Here is a 25,368-nt window from a genome sequence, read left to right as displayed (position 1 = left end):
GTTATTTTTGACGTATAACATTTATGCAAACACATAATAACATTTTTGCGTAAATACATTGACGTTCTATTACGAATTTATTTACAATCGTACAGTTTTGTTTTACTTTTTGCTCGCTTTATTGGATCAACCACTCTTAATTTGAATCGTAATCAAAATTTACGCATAACAGGCTTATTTAATTTTCAACAAATTTAAAAAGAATTTTGTTAAACAATTAGGAATTGGAGCATTGACGGTTTTCGTTCACAAAATGTGCTGTTCCGTCCTGTGTGACGCGGCGACAGACGACGCGATAGATCGGGACGTGATTATTTTTGTATGGAGTCCGAGGATTGGCAGAGATGCTTAATATCAGTCGTATACCTACGTGATCGATGGCTCAGACATTTAGCCTTCGAATAAGGCCAAACTCCTCTCGGCCGAATTTCTCGTTCGCTCGGCTGACGGCTGCATTATTTAGCGACCAGGCGGATCTGCAAATAGCTTTGGTCTCCACTTTCTGTTGGCTACGATGGTGGATAATTAATTACATCATCTCGCGGTGTGCCCGGTTGAGAAGAAGGAAGCCTCGAAAATGGCTGTAAAGGACACATAAGCTAGCTAACCCGATCGGAAAATATGCCGCTTGGGAAATCGTTGTTCTTCCAATACGCCGTTCTTTAGGTCGACGACACTCGCGGTGAAATACGAGACAGATACCCGCAGTGCGCGTTTTCAGCGCATTCGCGCTGAGTAGCAGAAACACATTTTTGTTTTTATCGTCTCGTAAAATGGCAAATAGGTTACATTTCTTAAAAGGATAAGAACGACTAAGCGAACGATCTACCGATCTTCCGATCTTCCGACTTTATGTTTCCCGGATCAGCGGAGTCGCCGCGCTCAGGATTGCACTCCCGCTATGTCATCGTAACACGCACTTTGCACACGCCGTGAAACACCGGGTTTAATCTATTTAGGGATGAAAAGCTCCACAGAGAGGGAGAAGAGGAAGAGAGAGAGAGAGAGAGAGAGAGAGAGAGAGAACGCGAGCGAGTTGCTTTCATCTTTTAGTACCTCGTAAATGTCCTCGAGTGAGCTCGCGCAGCGAGACCGCAGCCGCTGAATCCTGGTGTATTACGTGACCGAATTTCGTGCCCACCCTCGGCGAGCTTCGAATAACACACTGCAGTCAATTTTTGATGAAATTAGCATTGGTTAAGAAAAGACTGAAAACCTCGCCACCGCTCAATTTTTAATCGCGCCAGTCGCGCTATTTTCGTTCACAGGCAATCTTTATTGTATAATGCATTCTGCAAAATACGTGTGACTCTTCTATTAATCGCGACGATATAAATGCATCGGTTTTAAGGAAGAATTTCTGTTCCTGCTTCTCTTTCATAAATTTTGTCCGAATATTTTATATCTGCAAAATTCATTTTCTCTTTCTCTCTCTTTCTCTTTCTTTAACGCATACTCTTCATAAACTATTACAGACAATACGATTTGTCTACAATAGAGATCATTCATTGTGCAGAAAATCGTAGAAATATAACATATATATATATAGATAACGCGCATATATATCACCGACGCAGTGTAGGCCGTCACGAATGCGAGGTGCAAATAGTAGATGCAGACAGTTTGGTCCGACACAGAGGCGGTGGTTACAGATTGTATGTGGAGACAGTGCATACGAAGGCAGTCGAACGCGGGAATGCATAGAAATACAGACGGCGGGTGTGTGCCAGTTACACAAACATGGAAGACGATAAGTACGGTGAGGTCTGCGCAAGATATGTACAAAGTGGATTGTTAGGCGCACGTGTATCTGCTTGCAACTGCATTTAATTAAGACGGAGAATAAAAATGTCATTTTTCTTAATAATTAGTTGATTGAGTGAAAATTTTATTAAGCGCAAATTTTACGAAAATTCTAGCTATTTGTTAAAATAAGTGCTCATTATTAAAATAATTATTATGACGAACTTTTTTTTTTAAACAAAAAACACAAATTATTTATTTTAACATTTTAAACATTGCTCGTAATTAGAGCAATATATTTCGTAGTTAGCAAAAGTACCGTCACAGGACGAATTTTCCTGTGAAATTGTCTAAAGTATAAACTAATATTTAAACTCCCGAGAATTCCAAGTGGGATTTTTCAAACGGAATAAATGCGTGCCGCTGATTGCCGTGATTGTAAAATTTATAGCATCAAATGTTTGAGCCGGGTATGTATGTCACGAGTCGAATGATTCCTTAATGACGCAGGATTTATAGGCCACGTTAAGTGTCTACTCGCCAAGAGTACACCATGCCGAGACATGAAATCCTCTCCGGCGTTCCGCGTAACGAAGGCATTGAGGCAAAGCATTTAATCCACGATGGCAGAGTGAACGATGGCAGAGTGAAATGGCACAGTTGGCGAGCGTTCCTACGTTTTTCTGTCCACGGATTTAATCCTGTTTGCAAAACCGTTCTCGTTGTAAACGATTTTTCGTTAAAAAAAAGAATTTATCGATAAAGAATGCTCCCCCGCGAAACAGAGAAAGGATTCGACTTGCGGACCTACCTCTCTTATAGAATTTGCATTGTCTTATGAAAAACAGACGCCTCGAAAAATAACGATGAGGGATCTTCTCAGTAAAGTGAAAATCAATATCCGAGATTGGGGACGTCGATACAATTCTCACGCGAGGCAGGATTTACTCTTCCCCCGTGTATCCTAAGCCTCCTCTAATAATTTTGTGATAGAATACGGTAAAATCTGAAAGCACTCTAGAGGTTTGAGAAGGATTCAGGCGCTGCGAAAAGTTATTTGCTTTTAGATCGCGCCTTCAAGAAACGCACTTAATTTAAAGCAAAGTGAATACAGGAAAATTTAATTAACTTAAAATTAATTTGACGTTTAATGTGAGGTAAAACGTACGTCTTAAGTAAAATGTTTTTGACGGGACATTTAAATAAAAAAGTATGTAAAAATCTTTGTTAAAAAATTAAATTAAGAAATTAAATAGAAAATAAATTTGAGATTTTATAATTGAGAATGATATTCATATAATTATTATAAATTTCTGTAACACATCTGTATTTTGTATATCACATTTACAGCTTTTAAGCTTTCCACTCTTTCAGAAAAGATTTCTAATAATAAGACTAAATGTATTCTTGATGTACTTAATTTTATTGGAACCTTGTGCAATATAAAAATAAAATAATATTAAGATGAGGTCTATCGAATTAAATGAGATTCATTATTTTTGAGACAAGAGTAACATATATAAATTTCAGTTTATATATTCTTGCATTTAAAATAAAAAAACTCGATGTTATAACGTGTAATGATTAATAGCTACGGAGATCGGTATATCGTCGATAGAGGATCGTTCAAGTTCTCTCGTAAGAAAGATTTACATGAAAGCATTAATCAATGCACCCAGGAAACTCAGTAATCTTTACTTACGCGTACAACGTAAATCCTTATGGATTTAATGGATCATTTGGTTATGAAACGAGATATTTTTAGTACTTATGAAGTGAGCAGCTTTCTTGTGATATCTTATCGGAGAAAACATTCTTCAAATTTTCCTGAGAGCAATCTATTGTCAAATCATGAATGAGATTCATCACGAACTTTTATTGTCTAATCTAAATATGTCTGAGAAAATTTTGAACATAAATTCTAGATTTAAGAATTTTTTCATTCAAAGATATAATATTTTCTCCCCAATGAGAGAAACAATTATGATTGTCTCTCTATCAATCTTATTTTATGATAGAAGAGTAATAGCATTAAATACGGAAATCGTTTCCGTGGGTGTAAAATTTGGGACAATCAATCACACAATTGGAAACGCGGATTATACAGATTATTCAACAAGGGGGCAAGAAATGAAGAGACGCGAAGGTATACAGACGCAGATGCAAGTGGAGGGTAAAAAGAGGTGTATATTATACACGCGACGACGCACTCTCGAGATACTAGAATATAATACTGCGAAGGCCGACACTGACAACGAGTGTTTGCTAAGGGCGCACCTTAATTGTCGAACCGGCGCACCCTCGACAAACACCGTCTATCATACACATACCTTTACGGCCCGCTAAGGCCCGCGCGACCCTTTTTCGCCGTAACGGCCACGCATTCGCCTCCTAAATGTGGATTGCGATCAAGGTGAAGCCCTCCTCCTCCTCCTCATCCACCGATCATGCGAAATACCGACGATAGGGTCAAGATTTGCGTACGAGTTACGCGCGCATTTGCGATACGTCGCGCACGTGTCCGACATTTATGGATCAGGTTTTAAACAACAGAATACAGACGCTATCTCGCAGAACGACAGATATCACCGAGATGAATTTGTTGCGAGGGGAAGCTCGCGTACGTATCGGCGAACGCGGTTGTGTTTCAATAACTTTCGATAATCGATAATAAAGCAGCTAATTCACGGTCTCTGCCTCGGTGCGTTCTCTGTTTATGACAATATAAAATTGATTGCACATCGTGTATACAAACGGTGCCGGGCGGGCGACAATTAAAACGCGCTGCTAAGCACATTTTGTATTTATGGTATTTATCCGAAATACGATCAAATGGAATTTGTATGCGTCAACGATGACACATAATTCGTACGGTCGGCGATTAATTCGCTTAACGTTTTCATGGTAAAGTTTCGTGCTGTCCGCGTTAGTAATTTCAATATTTACCTTTCACGCTGTACCCTAAATTATTATCTCGCGCACGATAATTTTAATAGCACAACAAGTTGATGTTAACGAATGAATTGAACCTTTGGATACCAAGAGATAAGAATAATGCACTTATAGTTTTAGCTTGCAAACGAGCTTTATATCATTTTTATATTAATATCTATTATATTTAATATGTACGTTGCGATATGCGTGTATAACATATGATTACGTGGCATGCAATATTAAAAAAAAAAATATTGTCAGAGAAGAAATTTTGTAGATAACAATTTTAATCATAATGGGATAATTAATAAAAGTTAAGGGAGCGTCCCCCCGTAGATCAAAGGGCGATCAATCGCAATGCGAGGCACGCATTGTACAGGATGCAATGGTACGCTGCATTCCTCGAGCGCAGTTATGAGGGCCTACAATTGATCCTCGCCCTCTACCGGTGCATTTCACCTCGTTAACTACTCTTGCACACGAGCGCATACGCTCGCTCCAGATTCGGTATGCAACTTTCGCGTGAGCGCCGCGCAAAATCATGTAGCGAGCGTTGGAATCGTTGCATGCACCAATGACGGTGAAAAGCGACGCTAGGGCCACTAGATCGACGAAATGTGTGTAACTTAACGCGCGTTTTGACGCAAATAGTGCGACAATGGCGCGATGCACCGTAAGCAAGGAGAAAACGTTTAGAGAAGCGGGTGTGCGCGAGCTGCTAAAGAAACGCCGGAAAAGACGTAACACGAAGAGAAATATGACCAACTTTGCGCTCTCTCTTTCTCCCTCTCTCTCTCTTTCTCCTTCTCCTTCGCGTAGGTGGTAGCTACGGAAATTACGTTTTTAGAACGTTGTTTATCTTCCAGAAGAACTTTCTCACTCCTTCGCAAAATTAGCATTAAACAATGTGCGCCGGAATCACGCTCCTAATATATTTCGCAAAATTTCAAAGGAACGTTTATTAACTTCCGGTTTAAGAGTTTGTTATGAGTTAAATACTGGTATTGTATGAGGTACGCCTAAACGTCTGTCCGTACGATAAAATTATTGCCTTCACAGAGACACAGTATACACGGCATGATGGAGGAAGAAAACGTCGTGAGACCTCATCAGGAAATGGCCAGCCTGTCGCTTCAGGAGAAGAAATATCTTCTCGCCGTCGAACGCGGAGACGTGGCTTCCGTTAGAAGGTCAGCTGAAATTTATGGTTAAAAATTTATGGATACCTTTCTTATTAGCAAAAAAAGAAGAACTAGGGTGAGGATTCCAATCACGTGTCCGAGTCCTAATGAATCAAATTTACAAAATTAAACGTTCCGCAGATATCCATATTGATAAAGTTATAGGAAATTTCTCTTGCATTTATTAATTTTTTTGTAATTATTGTAATATAAAGTTACTTTTTTAATCGCTGCTGATATTGAGAAAGAAGGCGGAATATTACGTTTGGTAACCTCTCTAACAATATATCAAAATATCCGTTCAATAATTCCTTAAAATTATGATACTCTTGTATTTAGTATACTAAACATTAAAAACGTACATTGAAACACATTTAATTATGCCGATCCGTAATTGGGACTTATATATAAATACTTTTAAATATTTTTTTCAAAATTCACAATGGGTCTATTGAATATATAATAGTCGCGTTTCAATTTCATCGCCAATACTGAAAGGTTACAGTTAACGTTACGTATACTATAGATTTTTAATGCTGACAGTGAATATTGGAACACGGCCAATAACACAGGCACACACAAAAAAAATTTAATATTTGATTTGGAGATTAGATATTCTGTATTTTGACGTTCTGAAACCGAGTTTGATGTCCAAATTGCTTTATCATGTCGTAATTTTTTTGTTAACGGAAAATAACTCGATTTTTTAATATTTTTAGAGCTATTTATAGATTGATTTTTAATATGCAAGCTGGCAGAATAAAAATGACTGTATTACATACTTGAATTACTATTTAATGAACCATTAACGAGTTGTTTAGGGGCCCCGGGACCTTCCGATCATTTTGTATATTTATGCGCTTGTAAGTAGTTCTACGTGTAAATATGTATCTGAATATCTTTTATGCATTATTCATCATGTGAATTTAAGTGGAAAAATCAGATCATAAATGGCTCTAAAAATACTAGAAATACTAGGAACGCGCTGCGTTAGCTCTCCATCGATAAAAAAATTATGACGTGATGAAGTAATTTGAATATCGGATTCAGAGTGTCAAAATACATAAGAATATTATGATTTAATCTCCAAACCAAACGTTAAATTTGGTTTCTTTGTGTAATTTTTCTTTGAAAGTGTAATATTTATCGTTTACGTTGGCATTAACAATTTTTTTTTAATGTTTAATCATTAAACAATAATAATTCGATAAGGATTCCAAAGATATTCAATCATTAAATTTACACGAATTAATAATAATCACTTTAACCTTAAATAATTCATAATTAGGACTGTCACTTTATAGAGCGAAAAAAATTAATGAATTTCTGGTTTAGTCAGACATGCTTTATTTTTAAAGCTCACTCAGCGTGGATGAATGCACCGCGAAATTTCTATAACATGAATTTCATAACATTCCGGGTAGATATATCGTCTTTCGACAGCTCGGGAATATTGCACGTGTATATTAAAAAAAAAAAAAGAACAGAAAAGAGGCAGACGGGAAGAGAATTTCTCTTTATACATATAAAATATTTATTTAAGCAGAGAAATAGAGCTTATTTATGTATAATACGAATACGGGATGTGGATTTCATCTCGTTTGCATTTCGTTTACGCACGTGCCATGTGATTGCCATCCTCGCGCGGTGCACACGTGTCTCTTTACGAGCCTCCCTATCTCTCCTTATCCTTTAATTTTTTTTACGAATTAAGAGTACGATTATCGTACGTTCTCGTTATCTTAATAGAGCTATTATAAGGAATACGTAGACACGTGGGCATACGCGTACACGTGTTGGTGAAAATGGATAAATGTATCGAACATGGAATTCATCATGCGAGAACGTACCCGGGGGAGAAAAGAAAACTTCCTACGTACAAAAAAGGAATACGAGTACAGCTAATGGCAACTTTTTCAAGGAAGCCAACTATGTCACAGCGATACGCGGAAATTTTATTTCACTTAAGCTTTCTAGAACAAGTCTTATTAAAGTCTATAGCTTTAATTTGACTTTAGCGTGCGTGCTCTATAAAATTATATCACAGTTATTACCAAATAATCTGATTTAATTTCGTTATCGTGTGTTTCGAAGATTTTTCAATATCCAGAAATATACAAGATGTAAAAGAATTGGATAGATAGCTATTCTTTAAAAGAAACATGTTGCATCATTATTTTTGCAATGTAAAATATGAAAGGAAAGCCGCAGAATTACAAGCAATAATTAGATGTTATTTTTTAATTTTTTAAATTATTTTTTTTCATTTATTTAGTCATTCTCTGTTGTTATAAAGAAATAATTTATTATTGTATATTATTTTACATTCTTCAAACATGTGAGTGTTCTCCACATACGTTGTAGGATTTCCTAATTATCTTATGAAGCTTGTTCGCGCGATTTCGAAACTTTCAGGAATTCTCTCTGCTATGTTCCTCATGTTAGCATAATTGAAACTGATAGCTATCCACGATTAACTTCTCACTCTAGCGGAATTTCTCCGTTAAGATTTGACATTGCTATTCTGTTCAAGTTACAACGATTTTGGTAGAAAGCAATCGGATCCATTTAAAAAAAAGCACATGTTACTTCTAATTTTCTTTAAAGTTATCAAATAATTTTTTAATATTATCCAAGATGTTTCAAATCGGACGTTCTTTCCAGGTACTTTGACTGACTTCGAACAAAATTCTCCTTGATAGAAACATCGAAATATGTATGATTTTCGATAAATAACGATTAGAAGTATGAAATTTTTAGATAATTAAACTTTAAGAAGAAATAAATAAAAAAATTATTTTTTCATTAATTTCAAAGAAAATTTAATAAAATTTTAATTTGAAAAATATTTGCAAACATACATGTACAGTGCTTAAAATATTTGATAGATAATATTTCACTTGATATTGTTCGACAAAATTATTTTACGAACCACGAGAGAGTTAACTGTGGGGATATCCGGTAGCTTTGGGATTTTCTGTATACGAGTGTTTGCACCTATGAATCCTAAACGGCAATTCATCAATCTTCCGTATACCCTCCTGTCACTGCAGAATGCTCCAAAAAGCCCACGAGGCCGACATTAACATTAACTGCGTGGATCCTCTCGGACGATCGGCCCTCCTTATGGCGATCGATAATGAAAATCTAGAGATGGTGGAGCTTTTAATAGAGCACAAGGTCGAAACCAAGGACGCGCTTCTTCACGCCATCTCCGAGGAATTCGTTGAAGCGGTGGAGGTCCTTCTAGAGCACGAGGAAACCCTCCACAGAAATGGCGAGCCACATGTAAGTGTCTGTGTGCACATTTTTTTTATGTTATGAATGAAAGAAAAAGAAAGGAAATACAATCGTTACAATATAATTAATTATGTGATTAATTTAATTAGCGTATAATTTAGTTAGTACCACTTGGTTTAAAAAAATATAAAATTTATTTTCTTATATTTATTATATTTATTATAAATTGCGTTTTTCATTTATTTAAGTAGTAAAAGTCTACATTAAAAGCAGTTTTTTAACTGAACAGTAATCTCACGATTTTTACGTGCGTGGAATATTATGTGGAACAAATATACCCATATTGTAGTTTTATGATCGAGTTTTATACGTTACATCGTGCTTCATCTATGATAGCATAATCTAGTACAAGCGCGTCTCATCCGCGAAAGTAAAATATGTAGATAAAAGTCGATTGAAGTCTGTAAATCGATTATTCGCCGTGTCCGTTGCTTCCCAAACGATTTTACCGTATTTTACTACGCTATCAAGTGGCCCCTCCCTCTCTAGCATAAAGACGATTCCGCCGAAGTATAAAGTCGTTCGCGATGGCAATGAGGTAAACCGGGATATTCGCGAAAGCGGGAACGACGTTGCAATAGGAAAAAGTAGAAGAATACGAAATTTCGAACAGAACTCTAATCGGCTTTAACCTAGAAATCAGCTTACGTAGAACTTCAACGGAATGATATCCGAAAGCGTTGAACGAATTCATTATATGGGGAGAATTGGTTCCCCGTGAAGAAATGGGGTATACCACCCGTGACGATGACTGATTAAGCCGATCACTCTGCTAGCATGGTACAATGGCACGAGTCTGCACCAAGAGAGATTATTTGTCGATTGCGCGAGAGAAAAAAAAATATATTTTTTACTTAGTCGACTTATTGCTTCACTTCATTGTTCAGTTATCATTGGCATTTGACGTTATTTCATCCACATCGAAAACGTTAAAAAGACTCGTTACAATTGAGATCAAGTGTATTCGACGAAGCCAATTGTACTCGACGAGGAGCGATAACTGCAAAAAGCGATTTTTGTGAATAATAATTTTATACCAAAGGGATTAAATGAAAAATTGCTTGAACGCGCGCGTAGCAGAGAAAGAAAGAGAGAGAGAGAGAGAAAGAGAGATTGTCAAGCGACGGGATTTTATAAAAGTAATGACTTGCAGTTTAATTCTTTAGAGCTGGGAGGCTCTACCTCCTGATACAGCCACGTTCACGCCCGACATTACGCCGTTGATCCTGGCGGCTCACAGGGACAACTACGAAATTATAAAGATCCTCCTGGATCGTGGATCCACTCTGCCGATGCCACACGACGTTCGCTGCGGGTAAGACCTCAAGAATTTATTAAATATCTTTACGATTATGAAATACAATGAAGAGAGTTTAGAAGAATTCGAAGAATATAATTCAGGTTAAATTGTTCTTTTAGTTTTACTATAACTCGCGTTCGTCTTAAGTATGTACATCGTCTTACGTATTTTATATGTCTCATTTATCAAACATTCTGAACACTTTAATAGAGTTCCTGTGCACCTTCGTGCGATTTATACTCGCAATGAGAATATCGAAATTTTTATGTTAGTAACGTAGTTTTCCTTATATGTACATAATTTATTTATTTAAACAAGATATATATATATATATATATATATATATATACATATATATAAAACTTGATGATGGATAACAAAAGTGCAGGGAGAACAAAAAGTATCGGACTAGTAAAATATCCCAAGAACACAAAACATTATGTGTCCTTTTTTACATAATATCTTTTCAACTATTGATTTTTCGATAACTATCTTGATACCTTTATTCATAAAATAATTAGAGGAATCATTATAAATATCATATAATTCCATTAAACAAATGGCGATGAAATTTTTATGATCTTGAAAAATTAGATATACTTTACAAATTTTATATGAAACATTTTTTTTTAATTACCTTTTTGAGATATTCCAGTAAACATAAAATCATTATTACTACGTGATTACAATGATATTCAATAACATAATGATGTTCAATAATGTAACGTTTTCGATTATATCATTTAAGTGTATTCAACATTAATGCGAACAAACTTTAACCATGATTTAGAGACAACGTTTTTAAAACGTTCCAATAATGTTTCCAAAAAAATAATTTATTAAATTTGTTAAAATATTTATCCAATATTTTCAGACGTTTAAAAATACACATAAAACCAACATTTTTATATTATATCGTTTCTTGATTGTTGGAATTTTATCAGTTTGATACTTTTTGCTCTCTCTCTGTATAAATATACTTTACGCAAATGTTTGAAAATTCAGGTACTCGTCTCTTTCAACAAATCTTTTTTTCTTTAATGATACGACCATTAATTAACCGTTATCCAAATGCTTTTTGGAAGTGTCCGGTCGTTGATCCCTAACTAAGAGCGCTCTTTTTGAGACTAATTAATTCCCTCGACCGGTTTATCGTCTTATGCCTTTGTGCGAACGCGACAAAAGCTAATTAAATTAGGCTAAGCGTACATGAGCGCTGCGTTATCACCGTCACCACTACTCCCGAGGGAAAATGCAATCTACGATAATCATATTACGTTAATTCTCGTAATCCCGCATCGGAACTATAACAAAAAAATTTTTGAATCTATATAACTATAATAAACAGGGGAAGAACTTGATGTTGCATCGTAAAGTACTACGTGAAAACGATATCGTTTGCTTGCCTGGTTAAAACGTACATTCGTACGAACGAGAGAGATATGGAGTATTAGTTTTAAACACGAGGCAGTTTTGAATAACAATATTTTTCATGAGTGTTTCGCGTGAAGAGGTACCATTTTTCGGACAAAAGCTGTACCGAGTGCAGAGTACTTACATTCATCACCCATAGTGCCACAGCTTTTGTTCGAGAAATAGCGTTTCTTCGCTTCAAAATTTACGCGAAAAATATTATTTAAAGTCCCTCCCGCTTTGTATGTTTAAAGCTACTTGTTTTGTCTATAAACTCGAGACGCAAAAAGAAACAGCGGCCAATTCTCTCTCAATTCGAAACATGGATTTCCCGTCGCTCGCGCGGTGTAAAACGGTCGAAATGTTGATAAAAGAGATCTCAGTTGGCGTAAAAGATGATGTAACGTCGCGAGACACACAGCCGCCCTGGGAAATAGCGGGAAACTTGGTGGCGGTACCAAGCCGTTTTCATTTCGGCTTGTTGTTGCCATTTGTTATTTATTCCAGATGCGACGAGTGCGTGACATCGAGGATGGAGGATTCCCTAAGGCATTCGAGGAGCCGAATAAACGCCTATCGGGCGTTGGCGTCGCCGTCCTTGATAGCACTGTCGTCTAAAGATCCCATCCTGACTGCTTTCGAGCTCTCCTGGGAACTTCGACGGCTCTCATTCTTGGAGCACGAATTCAAGATCGAGTATCAGGCAAGAAATTGATGCCATTTGTTATTTGCGTATATCATCATTTGAACACAATGTGATCTTGTCCACTTGATTTTTGCATGTGAAATGTCGAGTGCGCAGCAGGCAAAATACGTCGCACGATGTTTATAAAATATATGGCACGTTTTATTTACAAAAAACGTATTTTAATTGCTGTGAAATGTTTGCAATTTTTCAGTATTAAACTCGGGAAAATGTAGTGAGACTTGGAAAATTTATGTAATATTTTCATATGACTTTGATCTCATCCAAACTACTGTGTACTATTACACTTAAAGTCAGATGTGACATTAAAGGAAAAATTTACTGTACAAAAAAAGCTTGCACGCAGGAAGATGGAAAATAATGAATATTAATGTAAAAAAATTTAACTTTTAAAATATAAATATGAAAACACGATTATGATTTAATCTTTTTAAATTTCCTGCGTTAATTGGAGCAAAATTACTAAGTAACTTTTTATTCTGAACGATATATATATGAGAGAGAAAGAGAAAGATATTACTAAATCCCTTCAATTACAAACATACATTATTTTCTCAGAAATGAAAATCATATAAAATGGACGTTTTACATGCAACTATCTAATAGTTATTACTTTGACGAATTCGACATCACAATTAGCGTTTTTGAAAAGCGTAAAGTTATTGCATTTATTTTTAATTTTAATTGCTCTAAACGCACAGGAATGCGTGTGACATCTTGTACTGATTGATTTCGGAAGAAGCCAAAGAAGAGAGCTGACAGTATTAAACGTTTAAACTTTTGCTAAAATTACTATCGATAATTTTTCCTACATCACGAATATGTAATAGTTAAATGCTGACTTCTTCAGACAGCTCGCTCATTCTCCAGACTGCGGATTAAGACACACGCGTTGCTCCTCGGCGATGTTTCTTTCTCGCACACAGCGGTATCCCGTTTTCGCGAAACAAATTTATCTCGGTTTTTTGCGAGGCACGGCAGTTAACACGTGTTTTCCTTAATTTAGCGGTCGTGCAAATGTCCGTGCTTTCCTTTCCATTCCCTTCGACTCTCGAGCTCGGCTTGAGTGTATTTCTTACGTTTCACGTTAACTTCTCTCCTTCCCACTTTCCTGCCTCTTACCTACGGTGCTTAAGTGGCGAAAGTTTAAGTGCTCACCATGCTCGAGCAACTTTTGATTTATACACGCATAAATCGCACTTCGTAGTAGCAATACACCGAGCAAGTGGCGCTATCGAGTTACTTTAGTTTCACCCTGCCACGCCCTTGTTCTCCCTTTCAGCCTCGTCAACGTTCCGGTTTCCTCCTCGGCCCTCCTTTCGACCCCGTCATCAGTCTCGTTTCTTTGAGAGACACTCTGTACCTCATTCACTCACTTTTTCTTTGGAAAACTCCGCCTTTTTGCCTCTATTCTGCTGTTGTATCATCCCCATCTCTCAAGTGTCGATCTTGAGGAACAGCGCGATGAAGACGACCTCGAGAGTAAAGTGAACGAAGCTTGATAAATTGCCGGGAATGCTTCTCCGCTTTTCTTTCATTCTCTCTCTCTCTCACTTTATCTTTATTTATTCTTCATTTTCCAACTTAATTTTATTTGTAAGCCCTTATCCACTTTAAACGCAGCTTGAACACCGTCGGTTGATATATCTGCATGTGTGTCGAAGAGGAGCATACTTCATGGGAAAACATTGACGGGCACGTTAAATATCGCGTTGCGTGTATCTTCATGTACCGCGCGATAACTTCAGTTTACGACATCGTTAAAATAGAAGGCCCGCAACTTGGCGTCGCAGATAATTTGAAATAACGGTCTTCTCCGAGGATAGGAGATGTGTGTAACCTTACAATCACATCGGTTACTGCTCTCTGGCTTCTTTTGTATCACGTATCGTATTGTAAAAAAATAACGACGCGAGAAAAGCCGAGTCGCACGATCAAAGGAGCAATTTTTCCGAGCAACGATTCGAAGTGGGAAACTGTTGTGCTCTCTGAGATGGTGAAATATTTCGAAAAATAAATTTTCAACCACGATGAATAATGTTCGTATCGCGCATCATTTGTCCGGCGATCGAAAATAGATTATAGCCGAACGACTTTCTCCTCTTGCCTCTTTATGAACCGTGGTGTATCGTCCTGTGGCGATTCTCGGTTTATGTCGGCTAACAATGCGGGACACATCACGGAAACTGTTATATCCGCGTGAGAACGTGACGAGAATTCAATTGGACTCGGGGCAAGATTGGCGAACGATTAGGATAGGATCTCGAGCGCTTGTCGACCTTGCAGAAAGCCTGGAAGTTCGATCAGCCGCTGCACTGGCTTTGTCAGGGCGCGTGAATTCTTTCTCGGATCCCTCGGCAATTCCCAACACGCGCGCGCGGAACGACAACGTCGAAGAATTCGTCGAATTTCCTTCAGGAAAATCGAGAAATTGCAACCGAGATCCCTGCGGACCGAAAATTAGGAGAATTATTATCATTTGCGATCTCGCGAAATTAGATGCTTCGCGGAGGGAATGCTTCGTGTTTTCGAAATTGCAATTTCGCAGTGTTGCGATCAGCGGCAACTGTCGTGATTTCAGGAGCTCCGAAGACAGTGCCAAGATTTCGCGACCGCATTGCTGGACCACACTAGAAGTTCCTACGAGCTCGAAGTCCTGCTGAATCACGACCCAACGGGACCAGCTTTTGAACACGGAGAGAGAATGCATCTCAACCGTTTAAAATTAGCAATTAAGCTGAGACAGAAGAAGGTATGGAGTGCAAGAAAAAAAACCAGATAACTCCTAAAATTATTTTTTTAAATTATACTCAATTACTAGAAATAGATTTTTGTCCTAAAAAAAAATCACATTTACGAGGATTATTTCATAAAATTATTTCATAAAAGTTTAAATGACTGCGCTATTTCTTAAATCGAATTTATCAAAAGTTTTTTTTTTAACTTGAGGCACACACGTAAAGTGTCTGACGGTACGTCTACAACTTTGTCGCAATTATTGCAAGATTATCGTGACTCTTGAAGCATTACTGACGCAGAAATAATCGAGCTTTGATTAGATGAACGTGCCGAGACGCCAGACGTTAAGACGTTAAGACGTAATAATTAGGGACAACGGTTAGAATAATGACGGTTCAAACTCCGATTGCGCGAGAATGGCTACCACCTTCTCCTAATCGCACGACCGGAAACTGTCGGTCAATATCACCGTTACCTGGATATTTCCAGTTCGTGGCGCATCCTAACGTGCAGCAGCTATTGGCATCGATCTGGTACGAGGGTCTGCCGGGGTTCCGAAGGAAGAACATGTTCCTTCAAGCGCTGGAAATCGTCAGAATCGGCGTCCTCTTCCCGTTCTTCAGCGTAGCGTATATCATCGCGCCTCACAGCATAATCGGCCAAACCATGAGGAAGCCATTTATCAAATTCATCTGTCATTCCGCGTCGTATTTCACTTTTCTATGTAAGTACACCTTCATCTCTCACGAGATAATTACATTGCGACGTAATTTCGTTCAGATGAAACCCAGTTGCGAATTTTAAATCGCGTGTAAAGCACTTTTTTAGTACTAAAAAAAAAATATATATATATATATATGCAAAGAAGAGCTAAGATGCGTGAAACGACGCGTGCGAGACGTATGAAACATTTCGATAACAGACTAGCCGTTTCACACCCGGGGCGATTTCATGTCACGCTTTAAATCCAACCACTTGGCACGACATCCGGCCGTAACCTGCCATTTCCTAGATTGTTCGGCGCACTTGATCAGCGTGACCCAAATATCCGGTTGATTTCTGGAAATATCAGTGGCACCGCTGAATCAACTTGATACTTGGCCACCCATTCTTACAAACATTTCTCTTTCCGGTCTCCAATTACGACTGCGCTTGCCGAAATAGCGTTTTGTTTTGATACACAAAATCGTTTTAAATAATTGGGACAGGTAATTTCTAATCGGTGCGTGAAAATCGTTTGAAGTAATCATTACACAAATACCGTAAGTTGATTCTGAACTCGACGGCGTTATTTACCGTGCAGGGAAAGTGAATATGCCGAAATTGACGCAATATATTTGATTTAGCTGTTTTGAAATAACCTATTTTTTTTTTTTTTTTTGGCAATAGAATGTTTTAAAAAAATCTCAAAGTTCTAAAGTATTTCGTCGAATATTTTTAGACATTTATACCTTCCATCACCTTAAATTCTTTGTTGCGGCACTTCATTAATTTATGAGACAATTAAAATTTTGCTCCGTCACGTTATCCTGCTAATGAAATAATTACGCGGGGAAGTTTTTACGAAATTAGCAAAACATGAATCTTGCTTTTCCAAGCAGTTAAATTTTCTATCTGTTAAAGGAGAAAAAGAACAATTATTTAAATGAACGCGTTTCTGTCTGATTTACATGCATACAAGCGAATATATTATTGGGTCGTTACAAATAAAATATCGGTTTTATATCAACAATTTTCAAGTATTATTCGAGAGATAACAAGATAAATGAAAATTACGTTTAAAAATATTTCTCGCAAAATAATAATTGGGAAAACCATTTTTATAAACTTTTTTGAGTTAAAAATGGAAATGAGGAAATAGTCTATGTAGGAAATGTATGCTTTATGTTTTAAACTGCAACTACTCTATTTTAAAATCGTACAGTAATGTTATGTGAATTTCTTAATATTTTAAGTTCCGAAATTTATAATACAATGAAAAAGTGAAATAAAAATGTCGAAAAATTTGTATAGTCTCTAGCATCGAAAGATTTATTTTGACGATTATACTAGATTTATTACCGGACAAAGAAACAGAGAAACAAGACATTTATTTTATAAACTAAAGATTTCCGGAATCCGACATTTGGTGTGCAACGACCGAATAATTTCACGCGTTTACGGCGTGACTCATCTCTGCGGAAGTATTTGGGAAGGAGAGCGACACCTCAAACAGCGTTTCTTACGGCGTATTTAACTTCCCGGCACGTTGGCAGATCAAACATCTACGACGGCGAACGTCAAACAGTTTACAAATACCTTTCGGTGCGGCTACCAATAATAGTCGTGCACTAATGTGCGGAATTCAGACGTCTAAGAAGCATTACTGCCGCGAGATTAATTGCTCGCCCGAGCACGAACGATACATCATTGACTTGGTTATCTGACGTCGATTATGTATTTACGCTACGGGGAAAATTTTATTAGATATTGTAATCAGTTTCGATCTAAAATACAGATAAACCCTTTTCCGTTTGAAAGAATTTTCGTAGGAAATTAAACGTTCTTTAACTCTCTTCTAATTTCTACCGTTAAAAAATCTGCGATATTAAATCCCTGCGAATTAAATCTCTGCTGAAATGAATTCTATCTCGCGACTCAAGTCGCACGATCTATTATTACTGTTACGACCCTACGTTCAAATTACGAAATGTTCTGAATTTTTAACGATGATGAATGCGCATAATTTTGCCTCTGCGCAGTCATGTTAATTCTGGCTAGTCAGCGGATAGAGAGCGTGATCTTTAATTGGATGGGGCACGAGGAAGACGTAGAGGACGTCCAGGAGCAACCAACGCCGACCAAAAGAGGTGCCGCACCAACCATCGTAGAATGGTAAGACTTCCCTCAATTTTGCGCACATAATCGCGTTGCGTGTTATTATTCGTAAACGCGATTTGCGTTTTACTCCGATGCTGAGGAGCGTAACAGCGAGAGAGATTTTATACGCGAAATATCCAAGTAATTTTGATAGGAAATTGTAAAAGTGAAAGAAAAAGTACGTAAATAAGAAAGGAGAGGAGCAGGAAAAGCTGGGCAAAATCCGTGTAATATCTACCGGCTTATGGCACTCTCCGTTCATGCGGAACACGGTAATATAGAACATAGAAGCACAGTATATACACAGTAAGTCTGGTGGTAAACGAGATAAACTTTGAGAGACGCGGGTTCAATCTCGAAGGTTTTTTTTCCCTCCTCCCGTTCACGATGACGAGATCGAAATGAGGTGATCAAGACCTGTCATATTGCAAATTTATGTTCGCCTCGGCAGACTGATTTTGCGTTCAATTTGGCATGTTATTAATAAGATGTCACTGAGATTTTGCCTTCGCGCGAAAATAAATCAATAAGTACAGCGAGCAATTATGATAATAAAAGATTGATTGAAGAAAGAAGGGTGAAAAAGAAAGATCGTTTGCCATCAGGCGGTTGAGGAGGTGCTAACTTCTCCGAATAAATTTCGGACGATGTCGATCGATTTATACAAGGTGCGGGATTCGTTGATGAATAAATTGCGCTAACAGGCGCGATTTGGCGTGCCGCTATTTCTTTCGTTCGGCAATAAGATTGAAAATCAGATGGCCGTAATGGGTCGTAGGTTTATATTGGCCTGGGTGTGGGGCTTGATCTGGTCGGAGGTGAAACAATTGTGGGACGTGGGCCTGGAGGAGTACGTGAACGATATGTGGAACGTGATTGACTTCGTAACAAACTCGCTGTACGTAGCCACGGTGGCACTCAGGATCGTAGCTTACTTCAGGGTGCAAAAGGAGAAGGAGATCGGGGGATCGAGACCTCTGATCGAGCTTCAGCGTGAGGAGTGGGACACTTGGGATCCGATGCTCATCTCCGAGGGCCTCTTCTCCGCCGCCAACATCTTCAGGTAATAAATCGCGATTGCCCGATCGTCTATCCCCGTTGTCGATGTATACGGGACTCGAGATTAGGATGCGATTGCGAGAAGCTGGAATTAATTTCCTTTTCCGTAGACCCCGTAAACACCATGAACTAAATCTTTTCATTCTCTCCTCCGCAAGATAATAAAACGAATTATAACATATCGCGATGGCTCTCAATTACGATCTCCAGTTGCGATAGCTTTGAAATTCATGGGAACGCGTTTAGAACGTGCTTTGAATGCGAATGACCAAGTGCATCGCGCTTAAAGTGCAAATGAATCTTTGATTACGTCGGACGGCCAACGCGACGTAACGTAAAAGCTAGGCTGGGAGAAAGTTAATGTAAGAAATTATTAGCACTTCGGTATTATCCGGATTAAAAGTAATGAATAATGTTGCGTTACAGTTCGTTAAAGCTCGTCTACATATTCTCCGTGAATCCTCATCTCGGTCCGCTGCAAGTTTCCCTTTCGAGGATGGTCACGGACATTATGAAATTCTTCTTCCTCTACGTGCTGGTTCTCTTCGCCTTCTCGTGCGGTAATTGAAATAGCTGTGCCGCGATATGAGATACATTGCGTAAAATTAATGTAAAAGGAAATTTCTTGCAGGTCTCAATCAACTTCTCTGGTACTACGCCGATATGGAGAAAAAACAATGTCCCTCAGCGATGTCGCATGGTAATGTTAGCCTCTCCAATGCCGATCCCAACGCGTGCACCGTTTGGCGCCGATTTGCAAAGTACGCAATGACAGTCTTTTTATAGGAATATTTATTTTTTTTTTATAACATATATATAAACCAGAAGAAGTGCAATTTTTCTCGGAATCTTTGAAGCAAAAGGAGGAAAAGGATAAAGATTAACGTTACTTTAGATTTCAGATAATTATGACATAAAGTTGCTCTTAAAAATACTTTATAAAGATTTTATAGACGTTAGATTTTGTAAACGTAAATACGAAGAAAAGATGTTTTAAAAATGGAATGGTATATTTTCATTAATGTAGCAATGTAGTTTATTAAAAAAAAAAAAGATAATTTTAACCATATAGAATATGTTGAAAAAATTACATTTAAATAATTTTTTATGTTTAAAGTCAATATATTCTGTACAGTTAAATTTGGCTTTTTTTATGGCCTACTTTATCACGTTAGTGAAAATATGTTATTTATTTAAAAAAAAAACTGATAGTTTTAAAACCTGGTAAAATAGTAAGCATGAAAAAATACTGTCTATCACAATATATGCTATCCCAATATTTCCTTCGAAACAAACAATTTTTTGTTTATTATTTTCTCGTATTATTAATAAAAATAACAGTAGTATTTTAAATGATCAATTTATATATATAAATAGTTTATTATGATTTATATTTTTGATAATATGCAAAATGAATTTCGCGGGCAGTCTGTTTGAGACAATACAAACACTCTTCTGGGCGGTATTCGGCTTGGTGGACCTCGACAGCTTTGAACTGGACGGCATCAAAGAGTACACCAGGTTCTGGGGCATGCTGATGTTCGGTACTTATTCGGTTATTAACATCGTCGTTCTCCTGAATCTCCTGATCGCCATGATGAATCATTCCTATCAACTAATTTCGGTAAGTGCAGTATTTTGTGCGAAATTTATTTGCAAAGGTTATCGCGTATATATGAGGTGTAATCTAACGAAGAAGACGAGAACAATGAGAGAATAAGCTTTAAACTTTACTCGCGTTAAATGTCGCTTTAAAATGGATTAATAATACGATGGAAGCGACATTCATTCTCCGTGAAAATTAACAAAAGCGAGCACGAGAAATTTCTTAGAATGCTAAAACGGAATTGGGAAAATAAGCGGTAAATCATACCTCAGCGTACCTTTCACATCTATAACTAGCCGAAATTAATTAGCGGGGTGATTCGCTGCTCGTAATTAGGAACGCGCCGACGTCGAGTGGAAGTTCGCGAGAAGCAAACTCTGGATCAGCTATTTCGAAGAGGGTGGTACCGCTCCGCCGCCGTTTAACATCATACCAACCCCGAAGAGCGCCTGGTACATCATACAATGGGTATATCGAAAGCTCTGTGGACACAGCAGGGCGGCCAAGAAGGAACACATGCGAACAATCAGGGTAGGAAACGAGAATTCTCGGATTTTCACAATACTAGAATAGCATTCGCGCGACGCCAGCCGCCGCGCTGCGCCGTGCTGCGCGTCACCTTTGAGAGAAAATTCCCCGGAGGGTCGATCCTCCATCACTTTTTGAAACGGAATTTTTGTCGCTTGCACAATGCAACGCGAGCTGCAGAATAAGATGTCAATGCTAGCGTATCGCGAGGGGATTCGCGAACGCTGGAGGATATTGAAATATGTATTCTATCGTGCAGGGAATGCTTTTTACGAATTTCTCCCAGGCTCTCTCTCTCCGTCTTCGTTTTGGATTTTAAAATTAGGTTCTTATGTGGCGGGAATATTTAGAGCGGGAATTTCTCAAGTGTCAAAAGGCAAAAGTTCGCGCATCTTTTTTTTTCAGAACACTTGCAAGGGACATTAAATCTAAGGGAAAGTTTTGTCGTTAGTAGTCGCGACCGTTTCGCTGTCGCGCGCAACTACAGCTCGCAGTATAGGTATATACAAAGCTTTTTAGACTCTCACGAAGTCTTATCTGTAGATTCCTCGAAGGGCTTAAAAGCAATTCTCAAACAAAAACGAGGAATCCTCTTATCAGGTTGTTACGATTAAAAGCTTTTCAAGTCTGGCACAATTTTTTACGTTATTTAGCTGTGTTGTTTGGAAAACTTTTAACTTCAATCGCTATACAACTCGGTGGCTGATATTTCGCACATATACTTCGAGGTAATTAATTATTTTTAGACACACGATGCTCGAGATTAAAAATAAGTCGTAACATACGTTTGACGTTCTTGCTAACGGAAAATCTAGTACAGAATCCGTGATATAGTGACTTGGCAAATCTGGGGCGTACTATATAAAGCGTGATGTGTGCTTTATAACGAAAACTTTTGAAGCTGACGGGTTTCGATTTCTGATTCTCGCCTTAGCGAAAGGTCAAACAAGCGTCCGAGCGGGACTTCAGGTATCAGAGTATCATGAGGAATTTGGTAAGACGATACGTCACCGTCGAGCAACGCAAGACGGAAGGCGAGGGTGTCACGGAGGACGACGTGAACGAAATCAAACAAGACATCAGCGCTTTTCGTTGCGAGCTCATCGAGATACTGAAGAATTCCGGAATGAACACCTCCACCGCGGCGAGCAGCGGTGCCGGTAAGCTCAAATGAGAAGTGAGAGGAGAATAAATTGCCTTGAGTACATCCCGCATGAGTAGCGTCGATTCGGTTGTTTGCTAATGTAACAGTGGAGTGTGTGTACGTGCCAGTAGATATTGATCGCGCAAGTGTTTTCAATTTCCCCTGAAAGGAACAGATTCTCGTTTAGTCGGAGCAATAATTATTTCGCGAAACGAATATTTCGTATTACGCGAACGAGATCAAATTTATTAATCCCTCGAAGGTGTGTAATTAAACGTTTGTTTGGACACCGAACAAAAAAAGTACATTCGTCGCGGCAACGAACGACGAGCGGATGTGTTTTCGAGTTAACGATGAGAATTATACGAGCGACGGCGCAATTGCTGGTAATCCGCAAATTGTTAATTGCATCACGCGAAGCGTCGAAACTTGGAATTTAACTCCGTGATTCCGCATGGGAATGCCAATCGTTATTTTATTTGCAGTAACGCTCTCATTAGTCATGGGGCGAAGCTAACCCCTTGTTCGAAGTTAAAGAAAGCGCCGATTAATCATCCAAAAACTTTCGGGACTAATTATTCTAATTAAGAATTCACCCAACGATCGCACTACGTATTGCTTAAATCTCCAATTAGCCGTAACGAGAAAATGTGTAGAATAATGTCCTAACCGTAGCCCGCACAAATTTTGAGCATGAATAAATGGCTAATAGTTTCTTACGTATAATTTATCGTATTAATTTATATTTTCCGTTTGTCTCAATTCTATGTTGAATCGATAGCTACGAGTTGAATCAATAGTCTCAATCATATGCAATATTTAAGTGAAATTAATTTTTATTCTGATATTTTATAAATTTTTATTTTTACATAAATTGTTTTGAAAAGGGAAAAAAGATTTGCAGCGGATAGAAACTTTCGGGAGACTTTGGGAAACGCACAGAGCGGAAGTTATTTTCGTCCCTGTCGTTAATGTAACAAAAATAAAAAGAAATTTTAATTAATCAATTTTTTGTATTTCTTGCAATTATCTATTATGCATCGAAAGATTAATTTAAACAATCAGTCTGATGTAACGTGCATTAACATTGAATTTAGTGAATATAATTTATTTGATTTATTTAAATTACGATATATCAATCAAACTGAAATCTTACGTGAGTCTAGAACGTCTCTTATTTTTTTTCTTATTTTTTAGTTATTTAAGTTTCTTTTAGTAGATCGCTTGAGGCTGCTCGTCGATTTTCTGTTTATCCCCTAGACGGTAGCCTTAAAGAGCTGTCCGTAGGTGCTGGTGGCAAGAAAAACCGCCAGAAAGAGAGACGCTTAATGAAGGGTTTCAACATCGGGCCGCAGCCGGGCGGAAGCGGTAGCCTACCGCCCGTGGCCGAATTCATCGCGTCCCTTCAACAAGCCCAACAGGAGAACACCCACGAGTTATTTGGCTCAACTCTGAGCGGCATATTCGGACCGGCCACGACCGCGAAGAGGAGCCCACATCACACCAGCACTAATAGCATGCCCGGGTTGGCCAGCGGGTCACGACCAAGCCACGGTACTCGCAGTAGCTCCCGGAAAAAGCGCTGGGGCACTCTCATCGAAGCTGCGAAAGCTGGCAGAGTCTCCAGACTGATCGGTAAGTCCAAAGCTTTCCCGCATCAATATTTCTATTTGATGTTAGTAATCCCCCAAGTAAATTTCACTATCCGTGTAATATTTTGCAATTAATATATTGAGCGAATGCGCGAGCGTGAAGTATTATAGTTGCTAGTATGGTCTTTATTTAAATACAAAATATAATTATGAAAAGTATGATAAATGAAATGAAGAAGATACTATAAATAATTTTACGACTATTTTATTTGATTAAAACACAGTATTAATAGCGATCAAAAATATTGCATTATTTCCCTCCCTCCCAAAAAAAAAACGGAAATAAATTCTTTTTTTTTTTTTTAAAGCATTGCTATCGAAGCACCAGATAAAAAATGTTACAATAAAATTATATAATATTTATGTATGTCTTTTTTCTTTAAAATAATGACTTTCTTATTTGCATGAAATACTTTTGACCAATACTGCATATTTTTTATTTCTCCTATTTTATCAATGATCAAACGTTCTAATACTATTGTGATTTGCTTCGATTTTTCATATAAATCTCTTGGGTTTTGAAACAATACACTGGAGTTACTTCATGAACTTATAAATGAACTTGTCACTTTCTCCTCTCAGGTAGGTCTCGTTCGGAGGACTCTGTATACTCGCCAGCGTCCGAGGACGGCGGCTCGCGATCTGAAGGCTCCTCAGACTCAAAGTCCTCCCTCGAAGGAGCCGGTCATGATGTACAAAATGGGCAACACCCCCATCACTCTCAATCTCATCATTCGCATCACGAGGCGCATCACATGTTTACCCACGGCCTGGGCCCAGCTCTGGCCGCCCTGAGGAAGAAGCGTAAAAAGTTCTCCGCCTCGAGGTCATCCACCCCCGCGATGACCAGCAGCACTAACACGAATCCCGCGGACTCGAGCACGACGTCCTCGGTCGCCACCGTCCTGACGGCCAGGATCTCTTCGAAGAAGAAGCAGTTGCAACGCGCCAGCAGCGTGCCCACCCGGGGCCCCGAATTAACGCCACAGTCGTCAATAACGTCGTCGCAATGGCAGGAGGTCACGCAGAGCCAACGGCAGCCCGATATCAATGTCGAGATGATCATCAACGAGCGCATCAACGCGCAGCAAGGTGAACCGATATTACGCGGGATACTGTTTCACGACAGCGTGTAAGATGAACCAATTATAACGTACATTATAGTGCGTATAACTGTCTACTTGCGTATAACTTGCAACTAGGT

General features: G+C 38.3%; 1 protein-coding gene across 7 annotated transcripts in view; it reads left to right on the top strand.

Annotated features, from left to right (window-relative positions):
• The window catches only part of LOC105195362 (transient receptor potential-gamma protein), a 97,919-nt gene that overhangs the window by 68,724 nt on the left and 3,827 nt on the right, over positions 1-25,368 (top strand). For 5 of the 7 annotated variants that reach the window (XM_026131028.2, XM_026131027.2, XM_039449922.1 and 2 more), the window contains 15 exons: positions 5,737-5,867; positions 8,912-9,146; positions 10,325-10,473; positions 12,379-12,574; positions 15,159-15,329; positions 15,806-16,040; positions 18,058-18,190; positions 18,954-19,238; positions 19,661-19,794; positions 19,866-19,995; positions 20,663-20,858; positions 21,177-21,371; positions 22,303-22,528; positions 23,773-24,147; positions 24,747-25,256. In XM_026131028.2, the coding sequence (XP_025986813.1) occupies positions 5,737-5,867; positions 8,912-9,146; positions 10,325-10,473; positions 12,379-12,574; positions 15,159-15,329; positions 15,806-16,040; positions 18,058-18,190; positions 18,954-19,238; positions 19,661-19,794; positions 19,866-19,995; positions 20,663-20,858; positions 21,177-21,371; positions 22,303-22,528; positions 23,773-24,147; positions 24,747-25,256 (3,301 nt within the window). Of the gene's footprint in view, positions 1-5,736; positions 5,868-8,911; positions 9,147-10,324; positions 10,474-12,378; positions 12,575-15,158; positions 15,330-15,805; positions 16,041-18,057; positions 18,191-18,953; positions 19,239-19,660; positions 19,795-19,865; positions 19,996-20,662; positions 20,859-21,176; positions 21,372-22,302; positions 22,529-23,772; positions 24,148-24,746; positions 25,297-25,368 lie in introns of all 7 variants that reach the window. The other 2 variants (XM_026131030.2, XM_026131029.2) reach the window with 2 other exon arrangements.

The sequence above is a fragment of the Solenopsis invicta genome, chromosome 5, assembly GCF_016802725.1.
Source record: "Solenopsis invicta isolate M01_SB chromosome 5, UNIL_Sinv_3.0, whole genome shotgun sequence".
Taxonomy (NCBI): Eukaryota; Metazoa; Arthropoda; class Insecta; order Hymenoptera; family Formicidae; genus Solenopsis; species Solenopsis invicta.
This window is presented reverse-complemented; position numbering and strand designations above follow the sequence as displayed.